The 17,581-nt window shown below is 53.3% G+C and overlaps 1 protein-coding gene across 1 annotated transcript in view; it reads right to left on the bottom strand.

The window, feature by feature from the left end:
- Nucleotides 1-17,581, bottom strand: part of IFNAR1 (interferon alpha and beta receptor subunit 1) — a 37,688-nt gene that overhangs the window by 19,821 nt on the left and 286 nt on the right. Inside the window, exons 2-4 of the mRNA XM_066599033.1 lie at nt 6,964-7,075; nt 6,136-6,305; nt 4,805-4,926 (exon numbers count right to left, since the gene is read on the bottom strand). Coding sequence (XP_066455130.1) covers nt 4,805-4,926; nt 6,136-6,305; nt 6,964-7,075 — 404 coding nt within the window. The remainder of the gene's footprint in view (nt 1-4,804; nt 4,927-6,135; nt 6,306-6,963; nt 7,076-17,581) is intronic.

The following is a 17,581-nucleotide window of genomic DNA, read 5'->3' as shown; positions in this document are numbered from 1 at the left end:
CACAGTGATAAATGTAAGATCATGGAGGTAAACAGCCGAGAACAAGGGAACTCAAGGTACCTTTACAAAAGGCGACCATCGGCCACATAAGCGCCTGACAGCCATTCTACGAACTCCTGCCCAACTACTGCTTACACAGCAGCGATGGTTGTTTAACTGGATGGAAGCGAAGCGGCTGCAGAGCATTCCGCCGCCTCCGCTCACAGTAAGCAGGAGTCACTCATACATTGGGCGGCTCCTGTTTACTCAGCTGTCCGGAAAGCACTGAACGTATGATTATTTAGATTTTAATTCATCCATTTTATGTTCAAAAGTCTTTTATTAGACTGCAAACAACATTTGACATAAACATATACAGAATATATGAAGCACATGCCTCCACCGGCGCCCGGAGAACAGAAACAAAACACCACTGGCCATTTGTAAAGTGCTGTTAGAAAAACCAGTCCACTAAACCCAAATAACCCTGGATGTATAGAACAGACCGGGGGGGATGGGTGTCTAGACGCAGCCATCGCTTCTTAACCAAAGGCCGGCTGCACACGAATGGATATTTGCTGCGGAATCCACGGACGGTGTCCGCACGGAGGATCCGCAGCACATACTGTTCAGAACAGGCTTTGGAGAGAAGATCAAGCAATCACTTTTTCCTTACACTCACAGATACAATTTGCAGTTTCCGTGAGCGGAGGAAAAAATCATAGCATGTTCTATGAAAAAGCTTCTGCCCATCTCCTTCTTCCACACATCTACACAACCCGGCCGGGTGCCCCCTCATCTCCCGGGTCACCAGCATCCTATAGATCCCGGATGTGGTGTGTCTGGGAGGTTCTGGGGCCATGCACAGGACTTCCCATGGACAGAGGGCTCTACTGAGGTTCCCCCGGCTGTCGGGGAGCTCACAGAACTTTTCCACCTAAAATGCTGCGCAGCGGTTTAATTTCCATTTCACACAGATCTGGTAGCACCTTTCTGTTTAGAAGACTGGAATGGGAGCATGTGGCCACCGGTACTAGAATAGTATAAGAGGGCCCGATTTCTCAAGTCAAATTGTAAGTTTTGGAAACTTTGGTGATGGATGAGGAGGTGTCATATCTGTGGAACCCCTAGAAGTGAGGGGTACCTTGGGTGATGGGATGAGGTGTCATATCTGTGGAACCCCTAGAAGTGGGGGAACCTTTGGTGATGGGATGAGATGTCATATCTGTGGAACCCCTAGGAGTGAGGAAAGCTTTGATGAGATGAGGAGGTGTCATATCTGTGGAACCCCTAGAAGTGAGGGAACCTTTGGTGATGGGATGAGGAGGTGTCATATCTGTGGGACCCCTAGAAGTGAGGGAAGCTTTGATGACGAGATGAGGAGGTGTCATATCTATGGGACCACTAGAAGTGAGGAAACCTTTGGTGATGGAATTGGGAGGTGTCACATCTGTGGAACCCCTAAAAGTGAAGGGAAGCTTTGATGACGAGATGAGGAGGTGTCATATCTGTGGGACCCCTAGAAGTGAGGGGAAGCTCTGGTGACAGGATGAGGAGGTGTCATATCTGTGGGACCCCTAGTGAGGAGAAGCTTTGGTGTCCTATTTGTGTGACCCCTAGAAGTGAGACGAAGCTTTGGTGACAGGATGAGGTGTCATATCTGTAGGACCCCTAGAAGTGAGGGGAAGCTTTGGTGATGAGGGATGAGGTGTCGTATCTGTGGAACCCTTAGAAGTGAGGGGAAGCTTTGTGATGAGGAGGTGTCATATCTGTGGAACCCTTAGAAGTGAGGGGAAGCTTTGTGATGAGGTGGTGTCATATCTGTCGGTCTACTGGAGAAGTTACTCTGTCTTAGTACTGTTTGGCTTCCCCCGGGTTGTGATCAGAGCCGACTTCCCAGTGATGTTCCTGCTAACATGTAAGCTGTAACCTCTTAGCTAATGATGTGATAGAAGATGTAACCCTCATACTTAGCAAGTTACATCACATCATTAGCTATCGTTATACTGCAGCCTTTATGCTTTGTATATAGATATAAATAATTTACAAAAGTGGGACAATTGTTCACCACTTCGCACGATCATCACTTAGTTTGAATACATTATTGTTAAACCTTCCATATTGTCGTACTCTCTTTAAAGCGTAATCTGAACTTTAAAGGCCCATTTACACAAGACGAGTGTCGGGCAAACGATGTCCAACACTCGCCCCTGTGGTCCTGCACGGGAACTAGCAGAGCCAGCTCGCACACGGACCGGCCAGCAGGGGGGCGGGGCAGTACAGGAGATTTCTCTCCTCTCGCTCCCCCGCCCCCCTCCATTCACATTTCACTGTAAAACTGCTGTTTAAACTGCACAATGAGCTTCATCGCTGATCTTTTATGCTGCATAAAGCTCATCGCTCAGTTTAAACAGCCGCCGTTCAGTAGTGAATGGAGGAGGGCGGGGGAGTGAGAAGAGAGAAATCTCCTGTACTGCCCCGCCCCCCAGCTGGCCACTCCATGTGCGAGCCAGCTCTGCTAGCTCCCATGCAGGAGCACAGGAGTACGGAAACACAGGGTCGAGTGTCGGGCATCGTTTGCCCGACACTCGTTTTGTGTAAATGGGTCTTACGTCTTGCAGCAATACAACAGCCCAACAGTCGCTTTGTTTTTAGTTCTGCTACAAAGCAAGCGAATCCAACAGGTGAGCGGTTTCTCGCTCTGTGCCCTGTCGGCAGCAGCGTGTACTCGGGAGGAAGGAGTGACAGTCCTGGGGCTGTTCAAAGGGAGCCCACCATCTCCTCCATTGTATGGAGTGGGCTTGGCTCCTGAGCTCATACAAACCCCAAGCACATCTGCTGTACATGTACAGTGAATGTACCCAAGGGGTTAAATGTCCTGGTTTATGAGCCAATTGGAGTTTTTAGAGAGGACAGGAGAAATCTGTTTGACTGCTGTGACATCAAGGGGTCCGACGAACAAGTCAGTGTGAGTATATAATATATACAGTGACTGCAGCGTGTGCCGGTCAACACCAACGCCATCAAAGCATCGCAGCCATCTTTCATTGCCAACAATCAGCTACTGGGTCATTCTGTGTCAGTTCAACCAATGCCCCCGGTCGACCATCTCAGATTTCAATGAAACTTTGCAAAAAGATAGACCCTGACCCTAAACTAAGATAGCCAGAATATTAGGCTTCAAAGTGCTTTGGTTCCCGAGCTACAGGTCTTAATCTAGGGGGTTGTCATGTGATTACAGCCTACAGGTCTTAATCTAGGGGGTTGTCATGTGATTACAGCCTACAGGTCTTAATCTAGGGGGTTGTCATGTGATTACAGCGCGCAACCTGAAAAAAGTGGCGATTTCAATCCATTGCCAAGCCAGTTCCAATGACTCTAGAGCAATGAAACTTCACACACTAGGAGAACTTTTGGTGCTGAGTCCAGCTAAGCTCCTCAGACTGCCCCTCGTATCATCATTCTGCCACCATTGCAGGTCAAAGGAGCTGAAAAATTATAAACTATAGTTATTTATTACACAAATGCTAGCCTTAGATAATCTTAGTATCCAATATGGATCGAGTGCTAAATAAGCCCAGTGATCACTGTATATACCACACTCAATGATATTCTGACCATCTTAGGCCAAAGCTCGTGGCTCACCTGAACTCGCCAGGCAATTTTTGATCACATAAGTTTCTTGAGCACAAAAAGTTGTCTCATTCCAAAAATAATTTACCTTCTCATGATTTCTAAACTAATTATACATCCGCAAAACTTCCACTTATTTTATTATTTGACCTCCGCGAGTGCATAGGACCTTCACAGGCATTGATATTCTCCCATCTAGAAGGTCTGGGAACAAAATGAAAAACATCGAATCTTGTAGAGCAAAAATTTCTCTTCCAAATAGAACAAAAATGAAAAAATAAAAATGGAGTACATTCCGATTTTCGCCTTTGAAAAAGGGAAAAATTACAAAAAAGTGTTTTTTGCCATTTTTGACTCCTTGTATCTTAAGAGCTCTGCATCCTTTTGGGTCCATAATGTGAATAATGAGGACCATTTCCATGGAGTACACATTGATACATTCAGAGCCGAGTTGGATCGCATTGATTAGGAGTTATTACTGCTTAAAATATGAGTTATTTTGCGCGATAGAATTTTTCAGCTCCTTTGACATGCAATGGTGGCAGAATGATGATACGAGGGGCAGTCTGAGGAGAAGAATGATGATACGAGGGGCAGTCTGAGGGGCTTAGCTGGATTCAGCACCAAAAGGTCTCCTAGTGTGTGAAGTTTCATTGCTCTAGAGTCATTGGAACTGGCTTGGCAATGGATTGAAATCACCACTTAATTCAGCTTGCGCGCTGTAATCACATGACAACCCCCTAGATTAAGACCTGTAGGCTGTAATCACATGACAACCCCCTAGATTAAGACCTGTAGCTTGCTGTAATCACATGACAACCCCCTAGATTAAGACCTGTAGCTCGCTGTAATCACATGACAACCCCCTAGATTAAGACCTGTAGGCTGTAATCACATGACAACCCCCTAGATTAAGACCTGTAGGCTGTAATCACATGACAACCCCCTAGATTAAGACCTGTAGGCTGTAATCACATGACAACCCCCTAGATTAAGACCTGTAGCTCGTGAACCAAAGCACTCTGAAGCCTAATATTCTGGCTATCTTAGTTTAGGGTCAGGGTCTATCTTTGTGCAAAGTTTCATTGAAATCTGAGATGGTCGACCGGGAGCGTTGGTTGAACTGACATGGAATGACACTACTGAAAGACGACTTCTCACCTCTCCTGACATTTACCCGAAAGCCTCTTACCTCCTCCGTGGAGTCGTTTTGTCTGAGAATTAGCTTGTAGCTGTAGTAAATGTCTGGAGTGGAGATCTTCACCATTACCAAGGCATCGCTGGCGGCGACACGGAAGCCAGGAGGTCTAGTCTCTGGTGAAACAGGCAAGAATAAAAAATTATGAGGTTACGTGATTTTAAATAAAGATTGACGTAAGCGCTGCATCCCCTACATTTAGACAGGCTCAGCGCCGTATATATGATTGTGGCTTTGCCTGGTACTGCAGCACATTTACATTCACTTCAATGCGATTCAGTTGCAGTACCTGGCAGAGCCACAACTGGACGACCCTATTCTTCTGCTGATTGACGGGGTTGCTGGGTCACCGTGTGCGCTGAGCTCTTGGTGGTGACAGTGAATGCTTGGTATTCGAAGGCGAGAGGAACGGCGTTCTGTGCGGGCTGAAACCAGGTGTGGATCCACACAACGTTTGATGTGGAAATGCTGTAGATTGACGCGGATTATCCTTCTGCTACGTGTGAATGTACCCATATGGTCACTGCATAATATGCAGCAGATACACATGTAACATGCGTATTTTCAGCGTATTTTCGACTCCCATAGACTATAAGGTGCATGACACACACCAGAGTAGGACATGCTGCGTTTTTTTTTCTCGCACGTGAGAAGCACACCGGTGTGAGTGACCCAATGTAAATCAATGGGCTTTTAGCACCGCTTAACACGCAGTGACAATACGCCTGGGTGAGGGAGCCCTTAAAGGGGTTTTCCAGGACTAAGAAATTGATTACCTATCTTCAGGATAGCTAATCATTATCAGATCAGTGGGCGTCCCCCGCTCGTGAGCCCTGCCGATCAGCTGATTAGAGAAGACATGGCACACAAATAAAAGCAGTCGCCTCTTCAGTGACATCATGTTTATCAGTCATGTGGCCTGAGAGCAGCGCAAGTGAATGGAATTGAGCTGCTATACAAAGTACTGCCACTATGGAATGTATGGCGCTGTGCCTGGCATACAATGAAGTGGCATTCACCTGAGCACTGGGCCAATTTCAGATGAGGCTCCAAGCAGCGGATCCGTACGGATCTCATACTGATGATCGTGGCCAATCAGGTTGAACGGAACTTGTTGACTGCTGGGTGTAAAAGAAGCGGTGGATTTGGAGAAGCAGGAGAGTTTTACTTGCATGTATGCAGCCTGATATGTGAGCACTCTGAAGACTGGAGAACGGACAGATGTAATCACCACAGGAAGAGCAGCTCTGGAGCACAAACTGCTGCTCTTAGTCACTGACCACGTGATGGAGTGAAGCACTCACTGCACATCATCATCTACTCACCGCGGTTGGGATCAAAGTCTCTGGAGGATGAGAGTTTTCTTCCATCAGTTGTTGTAGCCGAAACCAGTAGAGTATAATTAGAACTGGGATCCAGTAAGTCAGACGGGATCTCACAGGAGCATTCTGCAGTGGCAGCGCAGTCCTGCGGCTCGCTGTCCGGGACGCCAATCCTAAGAACGATATAGAAAGGAGTCAACGGACACCAGGATGAGCTCTTACATGGCTACCACTGATCCATCTATGGCTCCGCTGGCCGAGGTGGTCGTTTAATGGTAAGAATAGCGCAGTCTGCAGCGCACGTCGTACCGTAAACAAAATGGAACTTTAACGGATCCCCTTAACCCCTGCGATCTTCATACACCGAGACTGCGGACCGCGTGTGAATGAGCCCCAGCACTGATGTCAAAGGGGAAAAAGTTGTTTGTGACCAAAATCAAACGGAGATGTTTTTTTTGTGACTGGGGTGCCACAGTCATGTCAGGTTTCAACACAACACCCTTGATAAACAGATGCAACATCGTCGCGCAGCCCTACCCTAGGAGGTCCCGCCATTGTTGTAGTCTGTCTTTGGACTCGATCTATCGATGTCTCTCTGTGGGCGAGATCTCCAGAACAACATCAGTAACCCAGATGTGTCTCCCCGGGGCTCTATACAGCGGATCACAATCTCCCCCTTTCTACTGGTTATACCTGTGCAGCCTCCTACTCGCCTTCTATTACACCAGTTATGTAGTGTCGTTGCATTGGGGGGGGGAGGCAGCGTGCATAAACCGTTTTTCTGATCCCCCGGACTATTAGATGCAGACAGGACACCAGTGAAGAACGTACTTCTCATAAACCGCTGTGAAGGTGACGTCCTCCGGACACCGATCAGCCCAGTCCCACTCTGCTGCAAACCTCAACGGAGATTTTCCGATTAAAATGCTGATTGTACCCAGATCTGCAAGAGAAAGAAAGTTCATTAGCGGCTCCTATCGCGCACGCCCAGGCCCGCCAGCCGCTGCTGCTGCTGCCCCGCGCGCACGCCCAGGCCCGCCGGCCGCTGCTGCTGTTCCCCAGCGCGCACGCCCAGGCCCGCCGGCCGCTGCTGCTGTTCCCCAGCGCGCACGCCCAGGCCCGCCGGCCGCTGCTGCTGCTGTTGTTGTTGTTCCCCAGCGCGCACGCCCAGGCCCGCCGGCCGCTGCTGCTGCTGTTGTTGTTGTTCCCCAGCGCGCACGCCCAGGCCCGCCGGCCGCCGCTGCTGCTGTTGTTGTTGTTCCCCAGCGCGCACGCCCAGGCCCGCCGGCCGCCGCTGCTGCTGTTTCCCCGCGCGCACGCCCAGGCCCGCCGGCCGCCGCTGCTGCTGTTTCCCCGCGCGCACGCCCAGGCCCGCCGGCCGCCGCTGCTGCTGTTTCCCCGCGCGCACGCCCAGGCCCGCCGGCCGCCGCTGCTGCTGTTTCCCCGCGCGCACGCCCAGGCCCGCCGGCCGCCGCTGCTGCTGTTTCCCCGCGCGCACGCCCAGGCCCGCCGGCCGCCGCTGCTGCTGTTTCCCCGCGCGCACGCCCAGGCCCGCCGGCCGCCGCTGCTGCTGTTTCCCCGCGCGCACGCCCAGGCCCGCCGGCCGCCGCTGCTGCTGTTTCCCCGCGCGCACGCCCAGGCCCGCCGGCCGCCGCTGCTGCTGTTTCCCCGCGCGCACGCCCAGGCCCGCCGGCCGCCGCTGCTGCTGTTTCCCCGCGCGCACGCCCAGGCCCGCCGGCCGCCGCTGCTGCTGTTTCCCCGCGCGCACGCCCAGGCCCGCCGGCCGCCGCTGCTGCTGTTTCCCCGCGCGCACGCCCAGGCCCGCCGGCCGCCGCTGCTGCTGTTTCCCCGCGCGCACGCCCAGGCCCGCCGGCCGCCGCTGCTGCTGTTTCCCCGCGCGCACGCCCAGGCCCGCCGGCCGCCGCTGCTGCTGTTTCCCCGCGCGCACGCCCAGGCCCGCCGGCCGCCGCTGCTGCTGTTTCCCCGCGCGCACGCCCAGGCCCGCCGGCCGCCGCTGCTGCTGTTTCCCCGCGCGCACGCCCAGGCCCGCCGGCCGCCGCTGCTGCTGTTTCCCCGCGCGCACGCCCAGGCCCGCCGGCCGCCGCTGCTGCTGTTTCCCCGCGCGCACGCCCAGGCCCGCCGGCCGCCGCTGCTGCTGTTTCCCCGCGCGCACGCCCAGGCCCGCCGGCCGCCGCTGCTGCTGTTTCCCCGCGCGCACGCCCAGGCCCGCCGGCCGCCGCTGCTGCTGTTTCCCCGCGCGCACGCCCAGGCCCGCCGGCCGCCGCTGCTGCTGTTTCCCCGCGCGCACGCCCAGGCCCGCCGGCCGCCGCTGCTGCTGTTTCCCCGCGCGCACGCCCAGGCCCGCCGGCCGCCGCTGCTGCTGTTTCCCCGCGCGCACGCCCAGGCCCGCCGGCCGCCGCTGCTGCTGTTTCCCCGCGCGCACGCCCAGGCCCGCCGGCCGCCGCTGCTGCTGTTTCCCCGCGCGCACGCCCAGGCCCGCCGCTGCTGCTGTTTCCCCGCGCGCACGCCCAGGCCCGCCGCTGCTGCTGTTTCCCCGCGCGCACGCCCAGGCCCGCCGGCCGCCGCTGCTGTTTCCCCGCGCGCACGCCCAGGCCCGCCGGCCGCCGCTGCTGTTTCCCCGCGCGCACGCCCAGGCCCGCCGGCCGCCGCTGCTGTTTCCCCGCGCGCACGCCCAGGCCCGCCGGCCGCCGCTGCTGTTTCCCCGCGCGCACGCCCAGGCCCGCCGGCCGCCGCTGCTGTTTCCCCGCGCGCACGCCCAGGCCCGCCGGCCGCCGCTGCTGTTTCCCCGCGCGCACGCCCAGGCCCGCCGGCCGCCGCTGCTGTTTCCCCGCGCGCACGCCCAGGCCCGCCGGCCGCCGCTGCTGTTTCCCCGCGCGCACGCCCAGGCCCGCCGGCCGCCGCTGCTGTTTCCCCGCGCGCACGCCCAGGCCCGCCGGCCGCCGCTGCTGTTTCCCCGCGCGCACGCCCAGGCCCGCCGGCCGCCGCTGCTGTTTCCCCGCGCGCACGCCCAGGCCCGCCGGCCGCCGCTGCTGTTTCCCCGCGCGCACGCCCAGGCCCGCCGGCCGCCGCTGCTGTTTCCCCGCGCGCACGCCCAGGCCCGCCGGCCGCCGCTGCTGTTTCCCCGCGCGCACGCCCAGGCCCGCCGGCCGCCGCTGCTGTTTCCCCGCGCGCACGCCCAGGCCCGCCGGCCGCTGCTGTTTCCCCGCGCGCACGCCCAGGCCCGCCGGCCGCTGCTGTTCCCCCGCGCGCACGCCCAGGCCCGCCGGCCGCTGCTGTTTCCCCGCACGCACGCCCAGGCCCGCCGGCCGCTGCTGTTCACCCGCGCGCACGCCCAGGCCCGCCAGTGGCTGCTCCCCCTCACTCAGCCTACACGGCAAAATCTGACTGATACATTTTGCTTGCAAGTTGCATGCGACTTTTCCACCAGACATCAATGTACTCTGCATGTAACTGACTTGCCTGCAGCTCTGAACTAGTCGCAGACCAGGTGCGTAATTTGTCACCGTGTAGCCCGGGCCTTATGGATTATATAGGGGGGCTCAGAAGTATGGAAACACCTTTAGGCCGGCTTCACACGGCCAAGAAAATCATGTGAGATTTGTTTGTTGCCGCACAGATCGCATGAATATGAACCCCATTCTTTTAAATAAGGGTCGTTTACAGGAGCGATTGTTTCCCACATCACGGCGTAGGAGAAAATAAAACCGTGGCGCGCCCCATCTTTGTGCGCACTCTTGCATTGCAATGCCGATTGGTCTCAATGGGGCCGGCGCAGCAGCGTATCACGTGCTAGGTGCATGCGGTGCGATGCTCCCCTATTGAAAGCAATGGGAGAATCTCTGCGATCCTCTGCCGCTGCTGACAGCTACTGCCCGAAGGGATGTCGGGGAGCGCGATATCGGGCCATGAGTGACAGCTGACATCGCACTCGCCCGTGTGAAATTAGCCTAATAGAATGAAATTTGTTTAGTAGGCGGTGATACAAATTTCGCATACAAGTTGTGGGGGAAACCTGGTAGGCCGGGTCACCAACATGAGGGCCATCTTGAATTAAACTTAAGTTTTCTAATGGAAGGTCAAGCATGTAGAACGATGGCGAGAACGTGCCGAGATCATCCTTACATCACGTGAACAAAGCAGACGTGTCATCGCCCCCAAACCAGACCTCCCATTACCCACAATGCAGTTGGACAAACATCTTTCCAAGTTTCGATAAACGTGGTCTGTTGTCGACAAACCAAAATCCGGATGTACTAGGAACGCCATATAAATAAGCCCGCCCCCTAAATGGCCCAAAATGTGCGTGTGTCCCCGCTTCACCTTACTTAGAACATTACAAAAGTCTCCCAATACATTATATGGCGCCAATGAAAAATACAACTCGTCCCGCAAAAAACAAGCAGTCGTGTAAATGTTACCCAAAAACAAAAAGTTGTGATTTTTTTTTTTATTTTAAAAGGTGGGAATAGCGGAACTATAGAATGTGACTTGGATGAAGGAGCCTCAGTGACCGCCGGTGGTGACGGGGTTAATGCACTCACATCCACATTAGGGATTTCCAGAAAAACTGAATTAACTGTTTCCATTGTTTTCCTCATCAATTTCATTAGGTTTCTGGTTTTTTTAACGGCACAAATAGCGCTAAATGGCCCCCCACCCCGCGCAGGAGCCGCGGTCGCCGTCGCTCTGAACCAAGAAGAAACTGGAGGCGGTGACATACTGTTCATTGTGCACATGACTGCTCGACCAATCACAGGCTTCCACAGTCATGTGACACACATGGCATCACCACCATTGTAGCCTGTGAGTGGCTGAGTGGTCATGTGACCGCTAGCAGCTTCCTCCTGGGTGGGAGCGGCGGGGGCCCCTGCGTTGGACTGGGGGCCACTTATAGAGGAAACTAGGACTTATTTCTTCATTTTACAACATTCCATGTCCAGAAAAAAAAAAAATGATTGAGTCCTGAGAAGCACTTTTAGGGCTCATTTACATAGGAGTGTTTTATGTGTGTAACACGGACAGCGGGACGCCAAGGATTTGTGTTCGGGTCTTCAGACATGTTTTTCATGCCGCCTGGATTACGGAACCAAATTGTTAACCGAAGTCTAAAGAATTGCGTAAAAACACGGAATGATGGAGAACAATGGAAGCACCTTGTTTTTTGCGTACCTGAAGCAAGATCTACAGTAAATATCTGCAGCTCCGATGCACATAAGCAGCATCCACCGGCGTGAACGCGCCCCGAGGGCGAGCCAAGACGCGGGTACGGACGCCAAACACAATCCACGGCAGAATTTGGTGCTGCAAATTTCAGTGCAAAAACTGCACCATTTGGCGTGGATTTGCACTCTGATCCGCAGTCGATGTCTCCCGTTTAATGGAGGGCGTGAAGTCTGCGGCAGATCCGCGCCAATATCCACACCATTGCTGCGTATGGCCGTACTTACACGGGCGACTTCTCTGCACAGATATCTGCACAGTTGGCCATGCAATCAACCGATTACTGCAGATCCGTATTCCATCAGGAGGCGCGGTGCGGCATTACAAGACGTCTCAGCGTATAAGTGATTCGGACCAATCCACAATATGGAGAGCCGCTCGCTGTCAGCAGCCCTCCGGGAGGCGCCATCTCTAAGTTCTGGCTGATGGAAAGGAACAGGCCATCAGACTAATTAGGATAATAGTGTGGTGTTGGGGCCACGGAGTCTGGGGGTTAGGGCCCTTTTATACGGGACAGCTGTCAGGCGCAGATACCCGACAGGCCGCCCCAATCGTTCCGCTGCTTTTACACATGGACAAGCATTTATCAGCCCCAATGTGAAACACACCGACCACTTCCTTCCCTTCCAGCTGGCGGGATTGTTGGCGTCCTGCCTGCAGCTTATGGGGGGGGGGGGGGGGGTGTTGGGCCCAAAAACTTCTTTCCTGTTTTTTTTTTTTCAACTTTGTTTGGTGACCGCCAAGACATCCTTTTCCAACAGTCACCAGGGCGGGGGGTCTCATCCTGATCCATGCACCATCCCACAGCTTATCGGAAGGTGTCCGTGAGGAAAGGGGGTTCAGCCGCCTTGTGACAGCCAGGTTCCAGCTCTAAAGCCTGACTTACATTGGTCAGGCTTTAAATATAAGCCCTACTCCGAAAGGAAAGAAAAAAAAAAAATATATACACATCACCTTCGAAGCGCCGTCCGGCTCCGCTGCAGCTTCTTCCCGGCCCCCGGCAATGTTGTTCTTCATCTCTTCTGGACGAGGATTGAAAATTCCCCACCTCCTGGAAGAGCTGCCTCTGATTGGCTGACATGTAGCCAATCTCAGCCAGAGCTCAATGAACCAATCGAGCGCTGGCTAAGCGTCACCTGTGTGAACGAGGCCATAAGTACATAAATCAGGGAGAACAAGACGACTATCCGGCACGGCGGAGGGATGAGCCCCAGTAACGGGGGGCCTGGAACCCCACTGGCCCCTTCTAAAACCTCGGCATGTGACAGCTATGGGATTTGCATAATATTATTGCAGAGACAGAAACTTGAAAGAAAAGGGAAACCAACGGAAGGGAAACTGCAGTCACGCGACCTCGGCTCTGCTATATCACAAGATCTGTGCCAACGAGTGACTCAAAGGCTGAGAAACAAGAAGGGTGAGAACGCGGAAACAATCTAGGAAAAGCTGATAAACTGTTGCGCAACGTGATGCATAATACCGTAATGGAGACAAAAAGATCAAAAAGAGGGAGGCGAGCGGCCCCGGCGGACGATGTGGAAACATCTCAGCGCGGACACGAAAAGCAGAAGACGTCCTGTGGCAACGTCCGCGACCGCTCACCTCCTCTAGCACAGCAGGGAGAGAACAACCCCCCCCAGCCCACATATTACACCGCCACCGCTCGCAGGATTCTTTTTGTTGACCTAATAAATGCGATTTCTTTTTGCGACGCGTCTTCTGCATCCGTGGAACACGCCGCAATTCATTTTTGGATGGAATTAGACCGAAAATAACCCCCCCCACCTTGTACGGCTCCGGATATCACTGGAAGTACAGTGCCAGAACATATACCTGCTGCAGTATAGTCTTAGGGTACTTCACAAGTAGCGGTAACGCTACAGACCTCAGATGGTCATGTGATCTCCGCTCTGACCGCTCAGATCTACTTGGGTTATGGATTCAGTTTCTTCTTAGTCTGCATGATGCTAATACATGGATCCGCCACAGAAAGTGCCGCCGAGGGGACACAGACCCTTCTGTCACAGATACGGATGATGGTCACACAGGTATAATAGAGGAGATCACAGCTCATCCTCCTGACTGTATGCTTATGGGCTGTAGCTTATTTAGGCGACTATAAAAGGTAAATGCTAAACTGCCCCCCCAGCAGGAGGAAATTATATAACCTCTAGCTAATGCATTATGGGATTAATCTCACTCTCAGGGCTTCTTCAGACGACCGTCCGCACAAATACGCGCTTATGGCAATTTATTTACGCAAAGAATGAGGTTGATTTGTGTGTTTTGGTCAATAGCTCTGTACTTCTTGCACACGCATCGCCTGTTCACATGCAACACCCCCCCCCCCCCCTCCTAATTTAAAAAGTTAATTAGCCTAATGAGGTTCAGACGAGTTCTGTTTTTCACAGAGTCTCCCCCCTCCCCCCCCCACTGCAGGCTCATTGGTTGTTGAATGGCGCTGCGTTCATCTTCAGTAGGGTTGATGGAGATCGCTGAGTGTTTGTACTCTACTACTTCCATCAGCTCCATTGAAGTTCGTGGAGCAGCGCCACACGTGTGACCACCGCGCCATTACATTTCCACATGACTGGGGTTGGTGCAGGGAGGAGAAGAGGAAATTGCGGGACCCCCATTCTGCAGAGCGTTGGGGGTCTCGGTGACGACCTAGAAATAGTTGATAAGTCTACTTTGGACAACCCCTTTAAGCATATAATGTAACACGGCGAGTTACACTGTTTCCATGGCGGATATCTATGGGAGTTACAGACGCCACGTAGCGCAACCCGCTTGGCCATTTTCGTAAGTCCTGCCGGTCACAGTATCAGCCGCTCTGGTGCGGTGGGGACCACAAGAAGAGATCAATGCCGCTTCTATCAGACCGCCATGACACGTCCAGTAAATACACCGTGAGAGTCGCTGACTAAATACCCCTTTAAATCAGTCATCCTGACATTGGGCTTCCCTCCCCGGAGCCCCATCACATATTCCGCAGCCCCAATGCCCCCCTCACGCAGGCGTATTTTCTGTCAGTCGGCTGATCATTATTTTTACGGATTGAATCAGCCGGCACACGGAGCCATTAGAGTAAACTGTGGTACTCCGACTGTTGTGTGCAATTGGTTTCTTCTTTCCCCCTAACTCATTCTTCCCGTCGCCGTCCGGGCGCTCGCTGTTTTCTGCGGGACGAGTTGTATTTTAAATGGTACTAATTAATGTACGGAAAAGTTTTAAAGGATTTCTAAGTGAATTTCTGCCATCTTTGGGAGGGACTTGTCTCTGCGGCGCCCAAACTGCAGCGATTCCGTTATTCTGCGGGTCGCTTCCTACAGGGTCACATTTAGATCTTCTTTTTGCTGCACTTCTGTTAAAATATAACATCTCTGAAATGTTTTTTACCTTTTTGCCTTCGTCTTCAGAGCGACATCAGTTTACTTCCCCGCCGCAGATCTGCGCGGCTCGCTGACGCGGGACGTTCTGTCGTTTCCATCGGAATCATTCTAAAGTTCACACGACTTTTTGATCGATTTTTATTACATTCTTCCTTGGGGACGAAGTGAGCAAAAAACCCGCAAGTCTGACAGGTATTTTTTTTCCAACGGCATTCGCGGTGCGGGATGGACTTTTACGCACACAGCGAGAGCAAACATGGTTGTGGTTTGTTTGTTTTCATTTTTAAAATCCTAAATATGGGGGGGAGGGGACTTTTATTGCCCTTTATATTTTTTCTAATAAACTTTAAGGTCTCATACAGGCGCTTTTTACCGCTATTAACGCGCCGTTTTAAACACCGCAGTTTAACGCTCCCATTGACATCAATAGGCTTCACAGATTGGGGTTCGATCACAGCACTTTCCAGGACCGCAGTTTGAGCGCTATCTGCTATATCTTTAAAGTCCGCTAAAACACGCCGTCAGCTGCGGACAAAGCCGAAAGTAAAATAGCGTTGCTTTGCCGCGTTTGTGTGTCAGAGGAGCTTAAGGCGGCTTTCCGACAGGCGACAAAATCGCGCCATTTACCAGGGATGAGACAGCGCTACAAAACGTCTGTTTCTGAATCCCCACTTTCCTTCACATTAGTGAAGTTTTGTTGCAAGGAAAAAAAATGGCGGCTGCCCCATCTTCCTGCGATTCCCTACGGAGCCTCCTTGTTTATCGCATGAACTTGAGATTTTCATGTGATTTTAACATTAGAAACTCCGATTGACTTTCGCAATTTAAAAAAACGCACCATTTCATCGCGGTCGGCGGCGGTGCGAGATTATTGTCAGGAAAAAGCATCGCTGACGCCACAAACGTCACAGAACAAAGCTGCGATATCGCCGCCGCCCGTGTCAGGGAGACCTACAACCAACTTCTATGTTTTTTCCTTAGCCCCAATAGGGGACTCGAACTTGCGATCATTGGATCACTCAGAGTATAATGCAATACTGCAGTATTACATTATATGTCAGTCTGACACCGGCACAGCTGCCATGACAGCCGAAAGGCACCCGGCGATCTCATCATGGGGAGGCGGCCGTACGGGACCCAGGAGTGCCGACCGCGACGTTTAGAGGATGAACAGCCGCGATCAGCGTCCATATTCATCGCAGCTGTTGCTGCCAGTTGTCAGAGACAGCCGGTACCCCCATCGTACGGAGTGCGAGTCGCTCCAACAACCCCCCCCCCCCCCCCCCCGGATGTAATTATATGTCCGGTGGAGATAAGGGGTTAAAAAAATGCAGCCCGTCCTACTTGGCGTTTTTGTACAGTGTTTAGCGCTCCCGTTGGTTTCAGCGGGCGGCTCACACAAGCGTCTTCAACACTGCGCTGACAGCGATGCAGGCTCTATCTTTGGCCGTATTAAGCCCTGCCTTACCCCCTGAAATGAACGGGCCGCGGTTTCAGCGTTGCCGAAGACGCGGTACAACTTGGTACGGCGCTTTTGGCAGCGCTAAAGCACTATAAGCCCTTCCCTGAAAATCATCCCTCATGTCTGATTGGCTGAGCGGGGATTTTTAAATAGCTTCAGAAGAGTCCCGGGGAAGCCAGCGAGAAAACGGTCCGAGCCCCGACAGCGGCAGAGGGCGGGGTTATATTTTATTTTTTACAGCAGCTAGGGATGATTTTCAGGGAAAGGACTTATATTTCACGCCCCCCCCCCCTTCCCAAGATCACTGCGGGGGTTGCCTGCATTCCATAGCTTTCAATATGGTGGTGGCAGTCGTGCCGCCCCATTAAAAGCAACGGGCACGGAGCTTCGGTCACGCTCATTTTTAACATGCGAGGAGCGTATTTTTTTTTGGCACACATAAGTGCGCAAGTAATAATTTTGGTCTGACGGAGCCCTCAGTGCGCGTTGTGCCCGCAACGTCAGGATACTACATGGCGACTCGCACCAAGCACACAGCGTCACTGCGCACTTGTGGTATGCTGCACGAACATCACCTGCGGGCATCACACAGTGAACCGCGCTCGCATGAAGCCGCCCTCAGGCCTCATGTCCACGGGCAGCTGGTAAAACACCGTACGGCGCACATTACGCTCGCGGTCAGGCGCCCTGCGACTTGTTTAATCCCCGCTCTGTCACAGAGGGGCCGAATGGCCGACCGTATACAACGTACCGCATACCGACAGCGGTGTATACGCTGCCCATATCCGTGTATACGGCGCCCGCTGCCATCTGTTCACAGCGTTATCATCCGCTCATGTAATAAGAGGTGGAAAACCACAGGCCTCAGCTGTTGCGCAATTCCACACCAAAACCTGGAGGCGAAAATACAAGCAGGTTTTACGCCAGTTTCAACTCAAGCGGTTTCATAAACAGCGGCAGATTTGTGTGTGAAGTTTAGACCGCGGCGGGCGGACGCGGCCTCGGAACCTACAACACCGCGCGAACGCTCGCACGGACGGCGGACTGCTTTGTCGCGGTCTGGAATCAAACATTTCTGTTAAACTTTGAATTCTGAACAAACGCCGTATAATCGGCTTACTAATACGGCTGAAAAACCACAAGTCTTATTTGGGGCGTTTTTGTAGAAAGTGGCCATTACTGCATGTAATTATATACATTAACGCTTCTCTGCGGTCATTCCCGTACGGCGGTAGGATAAAAGTGGCGAAACCGCGTCCAGTCGTATCCGTAGAGCTGCCGTGAGGTGAAATAACAACCAATCAGATTGCAGCTTTCACTTCCCACAGGCAGAGAGACTAATGAAAGCAGCTTC

This window comes from Eleutherodactylus coqui, chromosome 4 (genome assembly GCF_035609145.1).
Source record: "Eleutherodactylus coqui strain aEleCoq1 chromosome 4, aEleCoq1.hap1, whole genome shotgun sequence".
Classification (NCBI taxonomy): domain Eukaryota; kingdom Metazoa; phylum Chordata; class Amphibia; order Anura; family Eleutherodactylidae; genus Eleutherodactylus; species Eleutherodactylus coqui.
The sequence above is the reverse complement of the archived record's forward strand: the minus strand, read 5'-3'. Positions and strand labels throughout refer to the sequence as shown.